This window comes from Oreochromis aureus, linkage group 4 (genome assembly GCF_013358895.1).
Source record: "Oreochromis aureus strain Israel breed Guangdong linkage group 4, ZZ_aureus, whole genome shotgun sequence".
Taxonomy (NCBI): Eukaryota; Metazoa; Chordata; class Actinopteri; order Cichliformes; family Cichlidae; genus Oreochromis; species Oreochromis aureus.
This window is the reverse complement of record NC_052945.1, coordinates 12,145,115-12,163,492: the sequence shown is the minus strand read 5'-3', so window position 1 is coordinate 12,163,492 and position 18,378 is coordinate 12,145,115. Positions and strand designations below refer to the sequence as shown.

The window sequence follows — 18,378 nt, the reverse complement described above, 5'->3', positions numbered from 1 at the left end:
CTGATGAGGTAACTGTGTATCACACAGAGACTAAGGACTAAGGGCTATCTATGCAGTCCTCTTTCCATCTGACTCATCCATGCATGCACATGAACATCCACTAAACTCTGGCTGCCAGAGGCATAAGGGAAAACACAACCATCCTCGAGAAACAAATTAAAAGCATCCAATGGTTGGAAATATTCCCTGCTCTGTGTTGGTTGAACCAGAAAGCAAAGCCTGTTGTTATTTTTCTGTAAATTAAAAATATAAATGCTTCACAGCAATTCCCAGACACTAAATTACAACACAGAGTAAGAGAAACAGGAAGATGCAGTGGGAGATTATAATTTAGAGGAAGAAACAGTAGTTGTCTAAAAAGTGTGAAAAGGGAGATTTGTTAATCTAACTGTTCATACTGGTGATTGTGCTTTTGTTCATTTCTTTTTGGACTCATGCTTCTTGCCTTGTCTTGCCCTCTCAAACAGGAGTTTCTGGTTTTGAGTAAGATTTGTGCAATGACGCCAGTGGCTTTGCTGTCAGGCTTATCTTATGGAATATTACACCAGGCTGACCTCACTGTCCCAAAAAAACAAAAAAACAAAAACCTGATCATGTTACCCCAGCTCAGATTACATCATCTTTAAGCCCAGCACAATCAACCACCATCCCCTTATTTAAGATGTATAATGCCTGTACACAGATTGAACCCTCTAATCACAGGACGGCAGTCTGTCAAACTGGTAATTTTGAGAATATGAACAAAGCAGAACAATACGATTTGGTAGTAGGCAAACTGAGTCTTGGTCTGGAAATTCCTGACAGAGTGTTTATGTTCTGGAAGAGCTGTGGCGAAAGTGGACAACACTAATGTTGTAATGACTGTGTCAATAGGAGTTCTGTGTCTGTAAAACAATGTGTATGGCGAGGGCCAAGATTTTTTTTATTCTAAATAATCCTGAATGACCTTGAAAACAAGCTCTACTCAGAATGTGAGATAATGACGCCCTCTCCAAGTGACCCATGTTGAGTCTGTAAAAGGTCATTGCACAGTGGAGCTATGGAGAAGGACAGCGGAAAGGGAAGCCAGACAGTGTGGCTCAGATATAACGAACAGGAAAGAGAAAAGGAATGTCAGAAATCAAGAAGTGACAGAAAACAAGGGAGATGGAGAAGAGGTTGTGTTTTTTGTTTCTCTCTGTGGATTGTGCTGCCCTAATGAACCCAGCTACCAAAAGTCAGCCACAGGGCAACTAGGGCTTCTCCTGTTTTTATTATATGAAGACAGATAGTTCCCCTCAGACCTCACTTCAACTTTAAGGATAATAATGTGCCTCATGTGGCTACATCTCCATTCACAGGCAACCTCGTTCCAGTTTTTCTCAGCCACTTAAACCCATTTCTCCCATAAGCATTAAACCTTTAAGAACTGTTGCTTTAACTTAAATTTTGTCTAATGTCTACTGCGCACCAGTAAAGCAACTTCTGACTCCTTTGAACAAGTTGCAAATTCTTGGTTGATATGATGATGTTCAATTGTTTCCTGTACACACAGGCCATATTGTTCAAAATGAAATAAATTGCAACAATTTGTGAGGAGGAGGCGCTTGCTCAGATAAACTTTTATGAGGACAGCAGTCTCCTGTGGAAAAGGAAGACCAGTAAGGGTGTGTACTAGCACAGCAAGGAGAAGACAACAGAGCACAGAAAGATGCAGAAGAGTACAAAGTATAGTTGTGCCATACACAGTTAATCTCTCAATTATACCTTTCTGTTCCTATAGAAATTAATGCAGCCGTTTTGATTATTTTTCTGTAATATTACTCACAGATAGTCAAAATGTTTTTTTAAATAGAAATTGGAGTAAAAATAGAAGTTGGATAATCCTAGCTGACCTGGGATCAAACTGAAGCACCCTGTCTAGACGTCAGCATCACTTTGAGTAGCATCCCACGCATCACTTTCTCTTTTCCTTTTTGCCCTTCCCTTCTCTTCCTGTCTGCTTCCTATTTTCACAGCTTGGTTCTCACAAATTTCTGCCCTCTGCATCTATCTTTTCTTTTTGATCTCTGACTCTCTGTTTTCATATTACTGTCGGTTTCAGGCTTAGGTGTGGTTATTTGGTGGTGAAGATGACAGTGAAAGCTGGATGTGGTAAAATGCCCATGCAGACAGATTGAAAAGAATGTATCCCACTAACATGCCAAAGATAACTACTGAGGTTCTCCTTCTTTCATTTAGCTGTTTGTACTCATATATTTTCTGTCCGAAAATGCAAGTGGTTGATTACTAAGTACACATCAAGGTTGCATAAGGGCAGAGCCAGAGTATGTTTACAGGCTCAGAAATTGTGACAGGGTTACAATTAAGGGAAGACCTAACCACATCGCATTACCCTCATTATATTGCAATGACATTCTCAATTACGAAACAAAGGTACAAAACAATGGTTTGATAAGACCTCTTGTTTAATGAGACTTTGCTCTAACTCCTGTGTTCATTCAGTTAGTAAATAGGTCTTCCATTCAGGTCTAGGCACCCTAATTCTCATTTTCCCAAGTGCGACACACCCCACCCCCTGCCATTAGCCTTCGCTGTCCCACATTGGGTCTTGGCATCCCCCTGAACATTCAGAACATACAGACTCCTCCCCCAACCTCCTCAGATTCCCTATTCCCCTTCCCCTCCAACCCCTGTACACACACCCATTTGATTGTGATTGACAGTGTCTTTGTTCCATTGTGCGGAGCTGTCGCCTCTGATGAAGACACATACACAGAGCCGAGGCACTGCACTCATTGTACACTGTGCAGAAACTACAGGTCTGCAACCAGTTGCACTGTCCGTGCATTCAGACTAGGTGTGTGTAAACAGCTTTGTGCATGGAAGGTCATAGCAAAATGGGACAGGGCAGAGTGCGTAGGAAGAATGGCTAGACTGCTTTGGCCATACTGCAGGCCTCACCCACTGTGGACCAGGACCAGGGGGTCCAGGCCTGATAGGCTAAGAGGGCCAGCTGGAGAGGGAGGCTCAGGGCTGCGCAATGTGTCTGAGGTTGTCAATAGTTTTCACCCCTCCTCAGGGATGGGAACCAGGTCACATTCTCTCACACGGCACAAAGCCGGGTGTGTGTGTGAGAGGGTTGGGGGTTCAAGGGAGGGGTTTTGATGGGGAGCAGGCCATGACCTCTTTATATCCATCAACAGATCACTATCTTGGCCCATAGACATGGTCTTATAACACATTCACAAACACATTCACATGCATGCAAACAAATGCTAATTTTTGTGCATGAGCACAGACAGTGGCACTGACAAAAATTTAAGTGTGTGCTCTAAAATTGGCCTTATGTAGGAGTTTTTGTTTTGACCTGTGTATGATCTCAAAAATGATTTTTGAACAAATTCTGTTATTTTATTTTTTTTCTAAATCAGTATTTTCAAGGGCTTGACCGTGATACATTTATTACTAATAGATAAATTGTTACAAATATAGCTACTGAAAAATAAGTGTAATTGCCAGTTTCTCAAACTAATTTAATTAAATATTGTCCAACTTGTCTGTCTCAAGTAGATACCAGTTCCTGGACAACTTCAGCTGCTTTTAATCAGTAGGAAAACACAGGTTAAGTAAATTTCACTGCACCTGATGTCCCAGTAAACCATACCGGTGAGCCAGAAAGCACAATGTCAGGACCCAAGAACTACTTCAGGTAAATGGAGTATTTTGTTGAAAACTGTTGTGTAAATAACACTGTAAAAATCAGTGTATGTCCCGTATAATCCACAGGTTGGGAATCAGGGTAAAACAGTGAAATGCCGCCCCCCTGTGGTGTCGACTGAGACTGATAGACAGAGAGCTTTCAAAGTGGTCACCTTTTTGTTATTTGTGTTCTTTAAAAAATCCATTCAGAGTAAATCAGAATTCACTTTATTTTTTCCATCTTGGCTTGGTGAAAGTATCTGATCCAGCCCTTCGTAAAACTTGAAAAAAACAAAACAAACATTCGGTTTATCAAAGATTAGAAATATGATTCAACAGCAGTTATGACCATGAGAACATTACATTAAGGTGAACATAAAATTAAGGGCACTGAACAACAAAAGCTGAAATATTTATATATATATATATATATATATATATATAGATATAGATATATCATATATTCTGACTCTGTCTTACATGTCATTACTCTGATGAGTAATGAAACAATACCTAGGTATTGTGATTGTTATATTTATTATAATTTTATGGTTTCTCTCGTTATCTTAATTTATTTCTTGTGCTTTGACATCTATCCATGTGTTTCGATCTTAAGTTCCATCTTTACACTTTCATTTAACAACATATATATCCAACAACTTACAAAGCAGCTGTTCAGTTCTTGCCATACTAACCAGACTATGGCATGAGTTCCTCGTCATATTATATATACGATAATCCAATGTGTGTGTTGTTTGTATGTCTGTGTTGTGGTGTATGCATGTTTCTGTGTCAGTACATGAGGTCACCCTATATATAACATCTCTGTGACAAACTTGTGCAGCTGTGCATGTTGTCTTGAGAAGCTTATTGTGGCTCTGTCTTTAAACTAAAAGGTGCCTCCTCTCTCCAGGTTACTTGTTCTAGTCTACCTGCTGCTCAGGAAACCTCCGTTCAACAAACTGGGAGGTTAACGTTAAGTGACAGAATTACACACTCCATCTTCAGTTAGGTGAGATGGTGCGTCTACGCAGGCAGCTGCACGTCAAGCACTTGAGGATGCTCATGGTGATGTGCATGAGAGGGCCGAAATTGAAGAGTAGATTGTAGAATGTGTTTACAGACAGGCCTCCAGTCTCATCGGCATATTTCAGGGCCACAATGGGTGTGTAGAGGTTGTTGGTCAGATTCCTGAAGCGAGGGTTGTTTGACTCAATAACCTTTTTAGTGCACTGGAAAAGACAAGAAGCAACAGAACATTTTAACCGATTTCATGGCTGCACGCAGCACTTCAACACAAATTCCTGAACTGGGTTCAGGGTAAGAGTTAGAAACCAATTCTTTTACCTTAGCTATGTCATCTGGTGTTTGGCCCATGGCCTCAAATATATCTATTGATGATGGCAGATAAACGTCTTTAAAATAACGAACTGTGTCAGCATCCGCACCCGGATACTCCATCTTAGCCACATCCTCCATCATTTTCGTTTCAAATTCAGTATGCACAGGACCAGGCTCAATCATGGACAACCTGGGTTAAGTTAGATACAGTGTGATCAGTGGGGATGGTATTTTCAGTAGAAAATAAAGACACATGTGAAGAAAGAATAGAGGAAAGAGGGTAATCTACCTGATATTGAACTTCATCAGTTGCACAGCCAGACTCTCACAGAAACCCTCCATTGCAAACTTAGAAGCAGTGTAAACATCGTTGAATACCACACCTGATTAAAGAACAACAAGAGGAGATAAAGAAGCTCAATGCGCCGTAGAATCAGATTTCAAATTACTCAATCAAGAATAGAAATCACTCACTTGATTTACAGATAAAGGACTAGGGTTAAAAAAAGTAGCAGGCAGGACAACACAAGTGGCAGATATTATGCAAGCTAATTCAGCAGTTTATCAGAAAGCGTCCAACCTGTTCTGCTGGAGGCCACCTTTGTGCTACTTCAAACAAGTTAAAACAAACACTAAAAATTATTTGCAAGAACTTGCAGTTTGACTCAAATTACTGTAAGTCGTCAGAGCTTTACTGGAAACGTGAAAAAGAGACCAATTTTAATTATCTAACAGTTTCATCTTCTAAATCTACAGATATAACCTCAAACAATAACGATAAAAATGCTGTTAACTTTTCTTTTGGATAAAGAAATGTCAGCTTATACCAAGCTAAAATTTTGGAACACATGCAGAGTGTTTTGCAAGTCATTTTGGGTGATTATGAAGAGTGTTGACTGTTTAATCTTCAAAATGTATATTCAATATGTTCTCTTTTGATATGGAGGAATCCAGTAAGCCTTATACCAACCAAAGGTGCCAGATTTAGAACTTACATGTAGCTTAATAGATTACAATAAACGGTCTATTAAACCGTTTATTGTAATTTTTCATTCTCAAAATGTTTCTTTTGACATTCAGTTAGAATAGCACTACAAATTTTCTTATGCATAACTAATTATACAAAGCTCATACCCTGAAGACCCATGACGCTGCTCATGACGATAATGTGCCCTGAACGCCTCTTCTTCATGTCTGGCATCACTTCTTTGATCATACGAACCACTCCAAAGAAGTTGGTCTCAAATACTTTTTTCATCTCCTCAATGCTGATGCTTTCCACAGGTCCAAGCAAGCCCACACCTGCATTGTTGACTGGCAGGAAACAGACACACGGATAACGCATTGTCCATAAATGCAATGATCAAAAAACAAAAATAAACAGAAATAAAGCGATATTTGACTTTATTACTTCATTAGACCCTCTGTTAGTTAAAGCTGGTTTTACTTGATACTGCCACCAGATGTCAGTGCGTGATAACAACATGAGGGTCTGACGTAACACCAGGCTGAAGAGCCTTTGGGTCTTGAGTAATTAGGCGAAAGGGGATTTAATGCTGGATTTAGACTAAGATGGAGACAGGTTTATAAATAGATACTTTATCCAGGCTAAAGGTTTAAGGACCATAAGTGAAAAGCTTTACGTATTCAGAAGATCTGGTAAAATGGACTTTACTGCACTATAAAATTACTTGATAAATTCTGGATCACACATTTTAGATTTTAGTTGTGAGGATTACTATTCAGGAAAATAAAGTATTGTAGCTGCACAGTGCAGTAAGCTTAGCTTCAGCTATCTTTCTCTCAGGATATTAATATGGTAGCCCATTCAGTTTTGGTCCATAATCTTTCTGACCACTGGAATTTTAAGACTCAGACTCCTCCCTCCACATACTCTAAGTGTCGACTGCACAGTGCAACTACTGTTTAAAAATATTTGTTTCACAAATAATCAAAACCTTTGTCCTAAACTGTTGTTATAACTTTAGCAATAGCACAGGGCTTTACTTTTTATAAATACATGTATATTATTATCATTCCCACTGCACTTTGTGTACATATAGTAACCATCTGTACATATTATAGTGTTTTTGCATACATCTCTAATTCACCTTTTCTTCCTGTCTCTTGTGCTGCTGTAACAGGTGAATTTCCCCAGTGTGTGATTAAATAAAATCTATGTCTATGATATTATATTTATTGAAATCTAAAGCAGCTCTCCTCAATAATAGCATAGACTTTCTATTGAATACGCAAAACTATAAAATGAGGCAGAACGATAGTGTTCTATCATATATTAAAAAAATAATTCTGTGTAAAACACATAATAAAAAAACAAACATACGCTTATCCAAGGACAGAGAATCAATCATCAGGACCTGCTTTTTTAAAGAGATATACACTGTGTGTCCCACTCACTCAGAATATCAATATGGCGGTCCTTAACATTGTTGACGCACTGCCTGACGGACTCATCGCTACACACATCTAATGGAAGCAACGTCAAGGTCTTTCCATATGCGTCTCCAGCTGCCTCCACCAACTTGTCCTTCTTCTTCAGGTCCCGCATCGTGGCAATGACTGATAGGGAGACACAGAGAACCGTATGGAGATTATGTGGCTTCAGGTTTTGCAAAAATAAATATGATAGCGGAAAGGTGTCATCTTACACAACTTGCAGCGGCAAAGAACTGTTTAGGAATGTGAGGAGCACTTAAAATTATCAGTACTGAAATGGTTTATTATTTGAAGATATTAATAATAAATAATTAACACATTTTTCTGACTATCACTGTTGCATTTAATACTAAAGTGTTAACGCAATCATTATATTTTTAATGCTGAGGAAGTGACAGAGGACTCAGAAAACATTAATAAATTAACTTTTTTCTTGGACAAACACACCAGTGGAAAAACAAACAAGCACCCACACATGCTCAGATAGTGACACTCAGACGTGTGGGTCAGAGTTCCTGGAAAAGACCACGCCTGTTAGTTTACAGGGGACAGAATTGATTTCCTCTGAACTTTACCCGCTGGGGAACATTAACCTACATAAAGCGGAGGAATCTACCATGACCAACAACAATGAATATAAGCGCCGCTGACTTGGCTTCCACAGCTTCTTCCTTTTTGTGTGCTCTGCTTACACTTGGCAGACTGGCGTTATGTAACTGAGAAAATAGAGGCACTGGTGTTGCACAATGGCAATAGGCAGGAATAAACAACCTCTTATTCCCACATTCACCTAAGTCTACCTGTTGTCATTGGCAGACAAAAGCAAATCCTCACCTTATTCTCATGTGAACAGAGATGAGGTTGGATAAGTAATCAGATTTGGACCGCTTTGCTGTGGAGGTTTGGACTGCTGTGCAGTGCTACTGATGCAACATGATGTATAACAACGTCTATCTATCTATCTATCTATCTATCTATCTATCTATCTATCTATCTATCTATCTATCTATCTATCTATCTATCTATCTATCTAAGTGCAGCCATATATGCTCTATGCATAAACAACATCTTGTGAAGAGTAATTGGGTCTGCTTGAGACCAGGGTGTCCAGGAAGGGTTTCAAGGAAGCAACAGAAAGCTTTGCGTTTTGATTGAGACATGAACAAGAGGTCTATTGTTCTAACTGCTCCTGAAGGAATTACAACTGGGCAGCTTAACTATTCTTGAATGAACCACGCTGCAAACACAGGGGTATTTTAAGGCCTTCTCTGAATTTCATCCATGTCACTGCAACTAATTCCTACTTTATGCACAACGCAATATTTAATCTCGTTTGGATTTCCTAAGGAACAGAGCAGATCAATGCGATTGCTAAGATGTGGCCTTATTGAAAGCAGGTCACACTGTTCAAACCAAACCAGTGTTGGGAGGGAGGGAGCAGTAATTCGGTTTTGTTTTCCTCATCTATTTTGCAGTAATAAATCCCATCATATCCCAGTGGCCCCTAACAAGAGACAGAGAGAAAAAAAAAACAAGGTTTACTAAGCCCTGTACAGTTGTTCATACCATGTCAATAATGACAATTCTAACTGTCCATAACCTGTCAAAGTAAGCAAGGGCTGACTGTAGCTTTATGGCAAATTATACAGTTTAGAGTCATAGCTAAAAACAAAATCTGGTCGCAGGGCTCTTGGTACAAACCCCTCTAACATAATTCTGTCTGAAACTCCACAGACTGACACAGGAGGATTTTTTGATTCAGTTCTAATTCCTTCAGTGACATCAATAATAGCTGGGAAGCAGGAGAGGACCAACAGTGTCAAAGTGTGAAACCTTAACTCCACTGCCTACCAATGAAGACTTCAAACAAGGCCCTTGCTTTAGAGTGAACCCTCGCTTGTACAGGTCTCAAACTTTGTCCCCCTTTCAACACTCGCTCCAGTGAGGGGACTATAGGCACATTAGACACGGCACTAAACCGGAGCAGGCGGTCTACAATTCACTGCAATAAAAGGGGGCTTTGTGCTGGAGAAGTCACTTGAAAGAGAACTGACAAGACCTCTTTTATGAATCCTGCCTGGCAAGCGGCATCCTTGCAGAGCCCTACCCTGGAAACTGCGCTTTCAGATGATAATAGTCGAGTCCGAATCCCAGTCCTTACAAAGGGATATGGATCCGATATTACAGGGGTTAGCATTTTAATTTAATCCACGCTAGATCACATATGAGCGTTTAGACGGAGCGTTGCGCATGAAACTTGATCAAACTTTATGCGTAAAGGAAGCTTGGTACACTGCAGCGTGTTGCAGGGAAAAATAAGCACGAAATTGCATTTCAAGCGAACCACAATATTACAGGCTTGTTACAAACAGGTCCGATCAAACAAACAATGTAGAAGAAAGCGCGTTTACCATGGTAACGACTCTTTTCATCTTTGGCCAGGATGACGGCAATTCGTAACCCGATGCCGGAGGAGCAGCCGGTGATCAGCACAACTTTCTGCCCACTGTTCGCCATGATTTGTCCGTATACGCGCAGTGTTTTCAGGGGTCTTCTGCTCTAGATGGTCCCAGCCGAGGGAGCTACCGATAACCGAACTTTAAAAAACTAAAGCCGATCATGCAGCCACAGCAGCCATGTGAGCGCCTAATTCAGTCACATGTTTCATAAAATCAGTAAACCCCCCCTCAAAAAAAGACGTGATACCGCAAACACCCCTTGCAGTTACTTGATAGGTGCCGACTGCCCTAGAAAAAGTAGCCTAGTTAATTTCCTTAAAAATGTGTGGACGTGCACGCGCGTACGTGCGCACTGTAGAGGGGGCAGTGCTTATTTGATTTCTGAGTTGGTGACCCCAGCAACTGTAACAGTAATCATGGAGTTAATCGTCACAATGCTCCAGATAAAACCTTGATCAGGGCTTTTTCAATAAGTTGCCTATCCCATGATTCAACATTGTAATGCGTTAATTTAATTAGAATCTACTTAACCTAAACTACAAATAAGCTAAAGCGAACTATTTAAACGGGCTTTTAAAATAACAGGTCCACATATAGCTGCACACACAGACACACAGAGAAATACACACACATATAATCTCCAGCTTTAGGTTATTTATAAAACATTCCAACCTTTGCTGAAATTTAGTTTGAAAGGTATTTACTTAATGCTCTGCATTCCACTGACACCTAGTGGTAAGTTAGGCGCAGCGCACTGAAATAGCACTGAAGCTTTCTGAACTCATCGTGCCCCCACAAAATAACATAAACAATGTTAACTGTATTATTGTAGTCCATTCAGGTAATAAGGCTATTAAAAACATAGGAAGAATATTCAGAGTTTGTTTTTCAGCAGTGCTGTTACCAAATGGCTGTTATGTTGACCAGTGGACTCTGTTCTTGGCTCATGTTATGAGGGGTCAAAGGTGCTCTGATAAGACCTCAAATGAAACTTGCTTCTGTTTTCTGATGAAATACTGTAGTGCAGTACTCAGCGTCTGTCATGTTTGGGCCTGTTGCTAAATGTGATGCAAGCACTTGCAAACTGTTACACTGAAAAAGGAATGATTCTCACACAATGGTAGAAGAGTAAACATTTATGCTTTTTGATCAAAGTTTTGACTGGTTGTTAGCTTAGGAAGATGGTGTATGATCAGGGAAGAGTGCACACATGAAAACATATTTAATTAGCGTTTGTAATACGTCTGTTCAGAGGTTAATGTCGTTTTGTTTGGTTGATTAGTTAAGTGCCATTATTTGATGTCAGCTGCACTTGTTAATGTCAAGAAGGATTTGTCAGCTGTGATAGTCAGAAGAAGAGATGCTGAGAAATGGTCCTTTGGTGTCATTCTGTGCTGCTTTATATGGTCTGACATATATGGTGGATGCTTCTAGCCCTTGCTCTAAAGAGTAATCTAAGGTAATTATCCATCCATCCATTCTCTTCTGCTTATCCATATCAGGATCGCGGGGGGCTGGAGCCTATTTTAAGGTGACTAGTAAGTGAATAAGCTATTGAAAGTAATCAGTGTTTCACATACTTCCACTTACAATTCTTATGGTTACATTTCCCTTTTACAAAAGTCTTTGCATTTATTTAACTACTATGTGGACCTGGATGGTGTAAACGTGTAGCTGCCTGTAGCTGCTTGTTTCCCCTGTATTGCTGGTTCAGCTAAGAAATAGAATTAGCATTTTTCCATTAACAACAATTATTAAATACATGAAAACATGACATTAGGAATTGCTAATGTATTTAAATAAATCAAATCAAATAAGAACCTTAATTCAGCCTTAATTAAGGCCTTTTGGCACCTATTGGCACTCAGTAGCATTTTTTGGTTTAGTCCCTACAAGATTTGCACTGCTGAAATAGAACAATTTACCCAGTTTTACACAATTTTACCCTTTTTTGGCAAATTCTGTCAAAGTTAATCAGACTGATTTAAAAGCATCTGTGAAGTGCCATGTTTTCTTTTAGCTCTCTAATCACCCTGTTCCCACTGCTGCAAAGCACACCACAGCTTGATGTTTTCACCACCACACTTCAACAGATGATATTAGATAATGATGTGCAGTGCCTGGTGTTAAGCAGATATAATGCTTTGAGTACTGCTCAGATCAACTTTTCACTCGCTGGACAAAAGAATTGTCACCTGTGTCATCTGTCAAATGCTTTTAAATGCTGTTTTGGAAATATACCTTGAGCCTTCTGCTCAGGGACTGCTCAACCGTAAAGGCCAGATTGGTTAAATTCAGCTAAGCTCGTTGAGCTGCTGGCATGTTCTTCCAGCTCCTGAAGCTCTTTGAGAGTGATTGTTGTGTTCTTGGTCTGGGTCTTGGTCACCTCCCAGTTTGCTCTTTTACTCAGTACAGCAGGACAGCTAGTAGCTTCAAACCTCATCCATTGCTGAGGCTACCGCAATACTTAAGAAATGCTTCTGAGTTCCTGGTTTTATTTGCTTTACCCTGATCTATTCATTTCTTTCCAAATTATTTAGTTTGAAACAGGTGGGGGCCAGTAAAGCTGTATATACACCATGAGGATATTTCAAGCAAACAGGATGCACCTGACTACAGACCAGAGTGCCACAGCAAAGAGTATGAAAACATCTACATATGAGAGATTTTCTTTTTTTCTCTTTAATAAATTTCTAATTCTTTCTATAAACAAAATTGCACTGTTATCATGAGTTCATGAGAGTACACTGTGGAAAATGCCAATTTCATTCATTTAAAATGATAGTGCAAGGGGTCTGAATGCTTTCTGTGACTGTTTTATTCAAAATTAGAACACAGTACAAACATGTTTGTCATAGACTTCTAGTCATCACTGCTTGTGATAAAGAGCATATTTTGCTGACAACACAGAGCAGACTGTCAGCCTACACTGATTCAGATCCAATTTTTTTCTTGCTGTCTCACAAAGCTAATGACAGCTTATTTAAAACCTGATTGTCACAGTGAAAACAGAAATTAAAATTAGATCATTAAAGTAACAAAATTTGCATTGTCAGATAAACCAGACTTTTACACCAGCACGTGTTTCAGTGTCAATTAAGCTTATATACTTGGTTATACTCGATCATTTGGCTTATTGATATTTAAGTGCCAGAAAAGATCAGTAAAACCATAAGCAATCAAAAGTAGTAATATATGAAAAAATGCCTATATATTATTCATGGTTCTGCAAAATAAGAAAAAAAAACTGTGCAATTATTTGCAACAAATTAATAACCTTTTATATTATTTATGGCCCATTGAGGCCTGAGCATATATATAATATATAAAATTGAATAAAACATCACTCAAACCTTAAGAGAAACTAGTCTTAAAGCAAGAGCCATCTTCACAAAAGTAAGTCACCACATAGGCTACTCATTAAAATACATGGACTTTCCAAAATGTATTATTTTTATGTTACAAATCAAATTCAATGAAGCATATATATGGTTCCTTGTCTGTTTATGATATATATAAATGTGTATATAAAAACTACCTGCAGAAACTACAGGAAAATAAATACATGCAAGTTTAAAGGAGCATTTATTTATGAACATTTTCCTTGATTCATCTCATAAATGTAACACGCAGATCAAAATGCAAAGTGCAAAAACATTAATACTTTTCTTTAAAACTTTAAGTTAGTTCACTGAACTGAGCACACACATATAGCCTAATACAGGTTGTGCTATTCTATGACATAGCACTTGATGGGATGGCTTCCATAAAAGAGCCAGCTAGACAGCTGCAAAAGGAAATTAAGTGGACTTTTGGGTCAGTCCAGCCAAATTTAAAAGAAAACAGTGAAGTGTAGATCTTATTACAACCAAAATATATTAAGATTGAAATTGTAAATACATAACAAGAACTAAAAAAATGTATTATAACTACTGGTGATACCCCTTATTGTCTTTTTATACATAATTCAATCAAGGTGAAATTAGTTACAAATGGTGAATTATAAAACAAATAGGTCTTATAAAGCAGTGATAAGACCTAAAGAAAAATAAACACCAATATAAGCAACGTAATTAGGATTTCTTTTTAATTAAACAGATGATAAGGTCATAAAACATACAAAATAACATACTCCACTATTTCTTGCTTGAAAATGTCTATAAATAGGTTAAATTTTGCATTGGATCCCTGCATAGTGATACACGAAGTTGTGGCAACATTTAATACACTATTGACTACTACCGTTCTATGTTTATAATATGTTTTTTGTTCTTTTGTTTTTTTTTTAAAAACATCGCCTACTAGATGCATCTGCTGTACATCTAAAAACTCTACCATCAGTTGTTCTAGTTTTAGGTAAACGGGGCCTATGATTGAATTTTTCTGCCACAAATTTCCTTAATTTAGATAAATTGCTTTCCTTTATATAAATCCAACACAAACAACACCTATCTCAACATTAACTATATGATGCATGGGTTTCATCAAGTTACCGCAGTCTGATAATAGGTAGGGGTATTGGGAGTAAAACCCAAATTCTTGCCCATTATTGATGGTTGGATGCAAGAATATCACCATTTGTCAAAAAAATTTTGCCAATCCATTTGGCCATTTGGCCAATTTTGCTATCCATTTAAGTTAACAAATGTGGTTCCCCGCCAATTAAACTGTTGTTAAAGGTGGTTGTTAGGGGGGAAAAAGTGTCCCACATCTGTTAAAATCATGTGTCTATATTTTTTATTTGTTATTGTTATTATGGAGTCAGTTGTGCTCCTCTGAGAGAGCCCAGATGATCATCTGCCACTGGATACAAAAAGAACTGTACAAGAAAAATGAATGTAAATGTAAATTGCTGGAGTAATGCCTGGACATTCCTTGCGTGCTTTTTCTTGTGCCTCTGGACAAAATGGGCAGGTGTAGATGCAGAAAAGGAGGTGTACTGGACAGTCAGTGATGTCCGTCAGCCTCTGAGCTATTTGTGTGGAATGTCAGAGGATTGAGGTGCTAAGACAAAGAAGGAATTAGGAGAGACAAAGGGGAAGGTATAATGCAAGCCCATGCGTGCGTTTCCATGCCATAGGCTTTCACTGCTTTAAATGCCTTGTTGTAAACCCTCCTCCTCATTTAACCTCAAATGTTCTCCTCTCCACCTTGTCTTCTGCACATCTATACTTGTATGCCTGCAGCATCAAATCCTCATTTCAAGCAGAATGGTTTTCATTATACTTGCTGAGAACTTTTCACCTCACTCAGACACCTCTGAGCACAGCTCTGCCCTAAAGACCCAAATCATCTCTAACCTCATTGCCAAAGTCCAAGTCATGAAAATGGCACTCCTATTCCCTCTAACCCTAACTTTTATAGCTTAATAGTCAATTTCCTGTGTACAGACTTTAAGGATACATGAACAGATGCTCCTTGAGCTTCCACTGTTATTCCAGCTGTATAAAGTTTTCCTCCTTCATAATTGAAGATGGATTTAGTGATTAGAGACACTGTTCTAAATGTACAGTGAAAATTAAACTTCCTATAACAAATTAATAGCACAGCATTTAAACATTTTCCTCTAATTTTTAAAAATTTTATGCTTAAAATGTACATTTCTTTCTCTCAGCAATATTTTATGACTTCACATCAAACAGTACCAGACGTATTGCTCGTTTTAACCCTCTGTTAGTTGTATCTCAGTGCAGTAACATTAAAAACAAGACAGCTCTGGCTGATGCTCCTGAATGGATAATGGACTCTAGCTGTTTGAAAAGGTCTAGAGGACTGGAATGTTTGCTACAGTTCAGGAGTGGCGCTTTCTGCTCTTTTGTGTCCAGTCTGCAGAGGAGGTGTGGAATGCAAACTTCATGAGAACAGAGGCAAAGAAAGAGAAGAAGGGAAAGAGAAGCTAGGGGTTGATGCACGGGAGGGAGACTCGAAGAGGGGAAGAATGGGTGCAAAGAAAGCAGTAAAAGTGTTTGTGGGCTTCTGGGGCAAAAAATCCCCCAGTGTTAATTGAAAGAAAGTGCTAAAAGAAAAGCTCACAGGCTGCACCAGAAGAAGAGTTCAAGTTGCTGCTGTAACAGATCACTCAGTGAACATACAGACAACACCTTGACAGCAATTCTAAACACAAAGTCACAACTCTAAGCACAAAAAATGCCCTTTTTATAACAGCTCATGATTCTGCATCATTTGGACATCAGCAGCACTCAATATTCAAAGATCAAAAAATGGTTCAAAACCCTTTTTTGTGTAGCGACATAAAAAAATAACATTTACTATGGCCCTTTATTTCTTTGCATAAATGAAAGGAAAACATTGTCATACGCCTACAGGTTAATAAAAGGACAGTCAAAAAAGAAAGCAAAGACAAACAACAGCATGGTGCCAGCTGCATCTGATTCTTGCCAAGAAAGTACACAGATGGATCCCTGCGAGGGTTGTTCACTCTTCCACCGTGGAACCATGCTGTAACTCTTTAGACCAAATAATTTGCTGATTTTAAATGTCCTCATGGACTGTGGATGACTGCAGCTTTCCAGATATGTGTGGAAGAATTTCATTTAGTGTTGAAATTTTCTTTTTACCATACCAATTTTCCTCTTAATTACTTTTCTGTCTAGAGAAGAAAGCACAATCATGGTGGCAAGGCACAGACAAGGATACACAGGAGGGTAAGCATGAGTGTGGTCATTGGTTCAGCTCATTTAGCCTATTTGTTTGAGCAGCTCATTTAACAGACATGGTCCTTAAATGTTAATTAGTTTAGTCCCCCCCCTCCCATCTCTAATGTTTATAATTATCACCAGACTGGCAGTTTTCCTTTAGTTGCCAGCCAAATGCAAAAGTGAAAATTTCCACATACTTCCTTATAGTCAGAGGACCAATGTGGAAACTGTCATTATAGCAGGATTTGGTAAAGAGCCGTGAAGAGTAGAGTTATATGTGTTTAATGAAGCAATCCTGCATCCATTCGTTGTTTCCATAAGACTGGGGCAAAGAGCTCTTTTTCAAATTCCAAAAATGATAGCTGATTAACCAACCTGGCAGTCTTACACCTGTCAAAAGTGCTAGTTCTGTCATCTTGTAGGACAGAAAGGCAAAAGAACCCACTGTGTGATGATTTGGTATGAGTAGTTGCGGTTATGTGAACACTCTTATGTAAGAGCACATGCTGTCGTCCTATCATCAGCAGACAGTGGGTGGCACGCTCACGTATCTCTTGGGATGCTTTGACAGATCAGGGGTTTTACAGCCTTTCACAGATTAGTAGAGGAAATGTCAGTTGATCAGATAGGGATGTCAGTTGTTTGTGTTTCTTTTGTTTTTCTTTTGAACTCATCAACACCCAACCACATCTTTCACTGTTTTAACTAAGAGCACCGAATCCGTATTGGTTCTCTGTGTAATTTGTATTGCAGACAGATGTTAGCAGTCTGTAGAGAAATATGAAACACTTTTTGTCCAAGGCTTAGTCATAATTCTTCCATAAGTAATGATAATTAAGTCACACTGGATTAGTTACCAGGGTTCTCTCTATATCACAGTGGCAGAAGTGTGTTTTTATATCATTTGTAAATGAATGACACTGAAAGCCCATAAGGAAATAATGTTGTGAGATCCAAGATGATCTGTAATTCAGCTTTTTCATAATCACTGCATACTAGAAAAAAATACTTTAAAAGTATCTTTGATCATAAATCATATTTTGGCATTTTGACAGAGTCAGTTGTCGCTCCTTCTGAAAACATTCATATTTCTGTTCCTGAATATTGGCCTCTTGTCTTGTTATAGCATGTTCTCCAACACTGGGAGCAGACAGATCTTACTGAAGTCTCGTCTTTGTATCTCTAGTATGTAATACTAAGTGTTCATGTGCTCCTCTTGTGGATTACTTGGGTCTTGCAGTAGAGTCTAATACATGATAATAACAGATTACTTAACTTCCACTTTCTCTTTGATAATGTAATAAAAAAAACTACACAGTCATTTATCAGCAAAGAATGACCTGCAGAGGGAGAAAGAGTTGCTTTCAGTCTGTCACATGCCTTTAACTTTACACTCCAGTACTGTGTTTATAATTTGATCATTGCCAGGAATTAAAAATTTAAAAGCAGGAATGTCTGTGACAAAAACTAAGACAGAAACAGATTGTTGTTTTTTTTCTTCTTCATTTCTTGCCAAACTTCATCTCCGATTTCCTACTTTTAAACTAATAAATGCACACCAAACAAAAGTCTCTGTGTTTCCTCATGAGCTGTAATTTGTAGAAAAAGTGGCTCCATTAGTTCAGGATAAAGAGAATAACTGATTTGGGAGTTTTTATAAACATCTGTGTGTTTATTGTAAATTTCTTGAAAAGGTAAATCTATTTAAATCATCAGGCTGTTTTATAAATTCTGCTTCATTGAAGATGACAAAATGCTGAAATGAGTCAAAAAGATCAACC

The 18,378-nt window shown here is 38.6% G+C and overlaps 1 protein-coding gene across 1 annotated transcript; it reads right to left on the bottom strand.

The window, feature by feature from the left end:
- Nucleotides 1–3,892: 3,892 nt before the first annotated feature.
- Nucleotides 3,893–10,276, bottom strand: rdh8a (retinol dehydrogenase 8a). The gene is made up of 6 exons (XM_031743502.2): nt 9,891–10,276; nt 7,441–7,602; nt 6,157–6,336; nt 5,312–5,405; nt 5,029–5,212; nt 3,893–4,913 (listed from the first exon to the last, which is right to left on the bottom strand). The coding sequence occupies exons 1-6, from the start codon at nt 9,994–9,996 to the stop codon at nt 4,686–4,688; spliced, it is 954 nt and encodes a 317-aa protein (XP_031599362.1). The 5' UTR covers nt 9,997–10,276; the 3' UTR covers nt 3,893–4,685.
- Nucleotides 10,277–18,378: the final 8,102 nt, after the last annotated feature.

Coding starts and splice junctions, on each gene's coding strand:
- rdh8a (XM_031743502.2), bottom strand. CDS start 9,996: ATGGCGAACAGTGGGCAGAAAGTTGTGCTGATCACCGGCTGCTCCTCC. Junction 6,337..7,440: donor CCGCCATATTGATATTCTGA/GTGAGTGGGACA, acceptor GTTTCCTGCCAG/TCAACAATGCAGGTGTGGGC. Junction 5,406..6,156: donor CAGCGTCATGGGTCTTCAGG/GTATGAGCTTTG, acceptor TTCTTTAATCAG/GTGTGGTATTCAACGATGTT.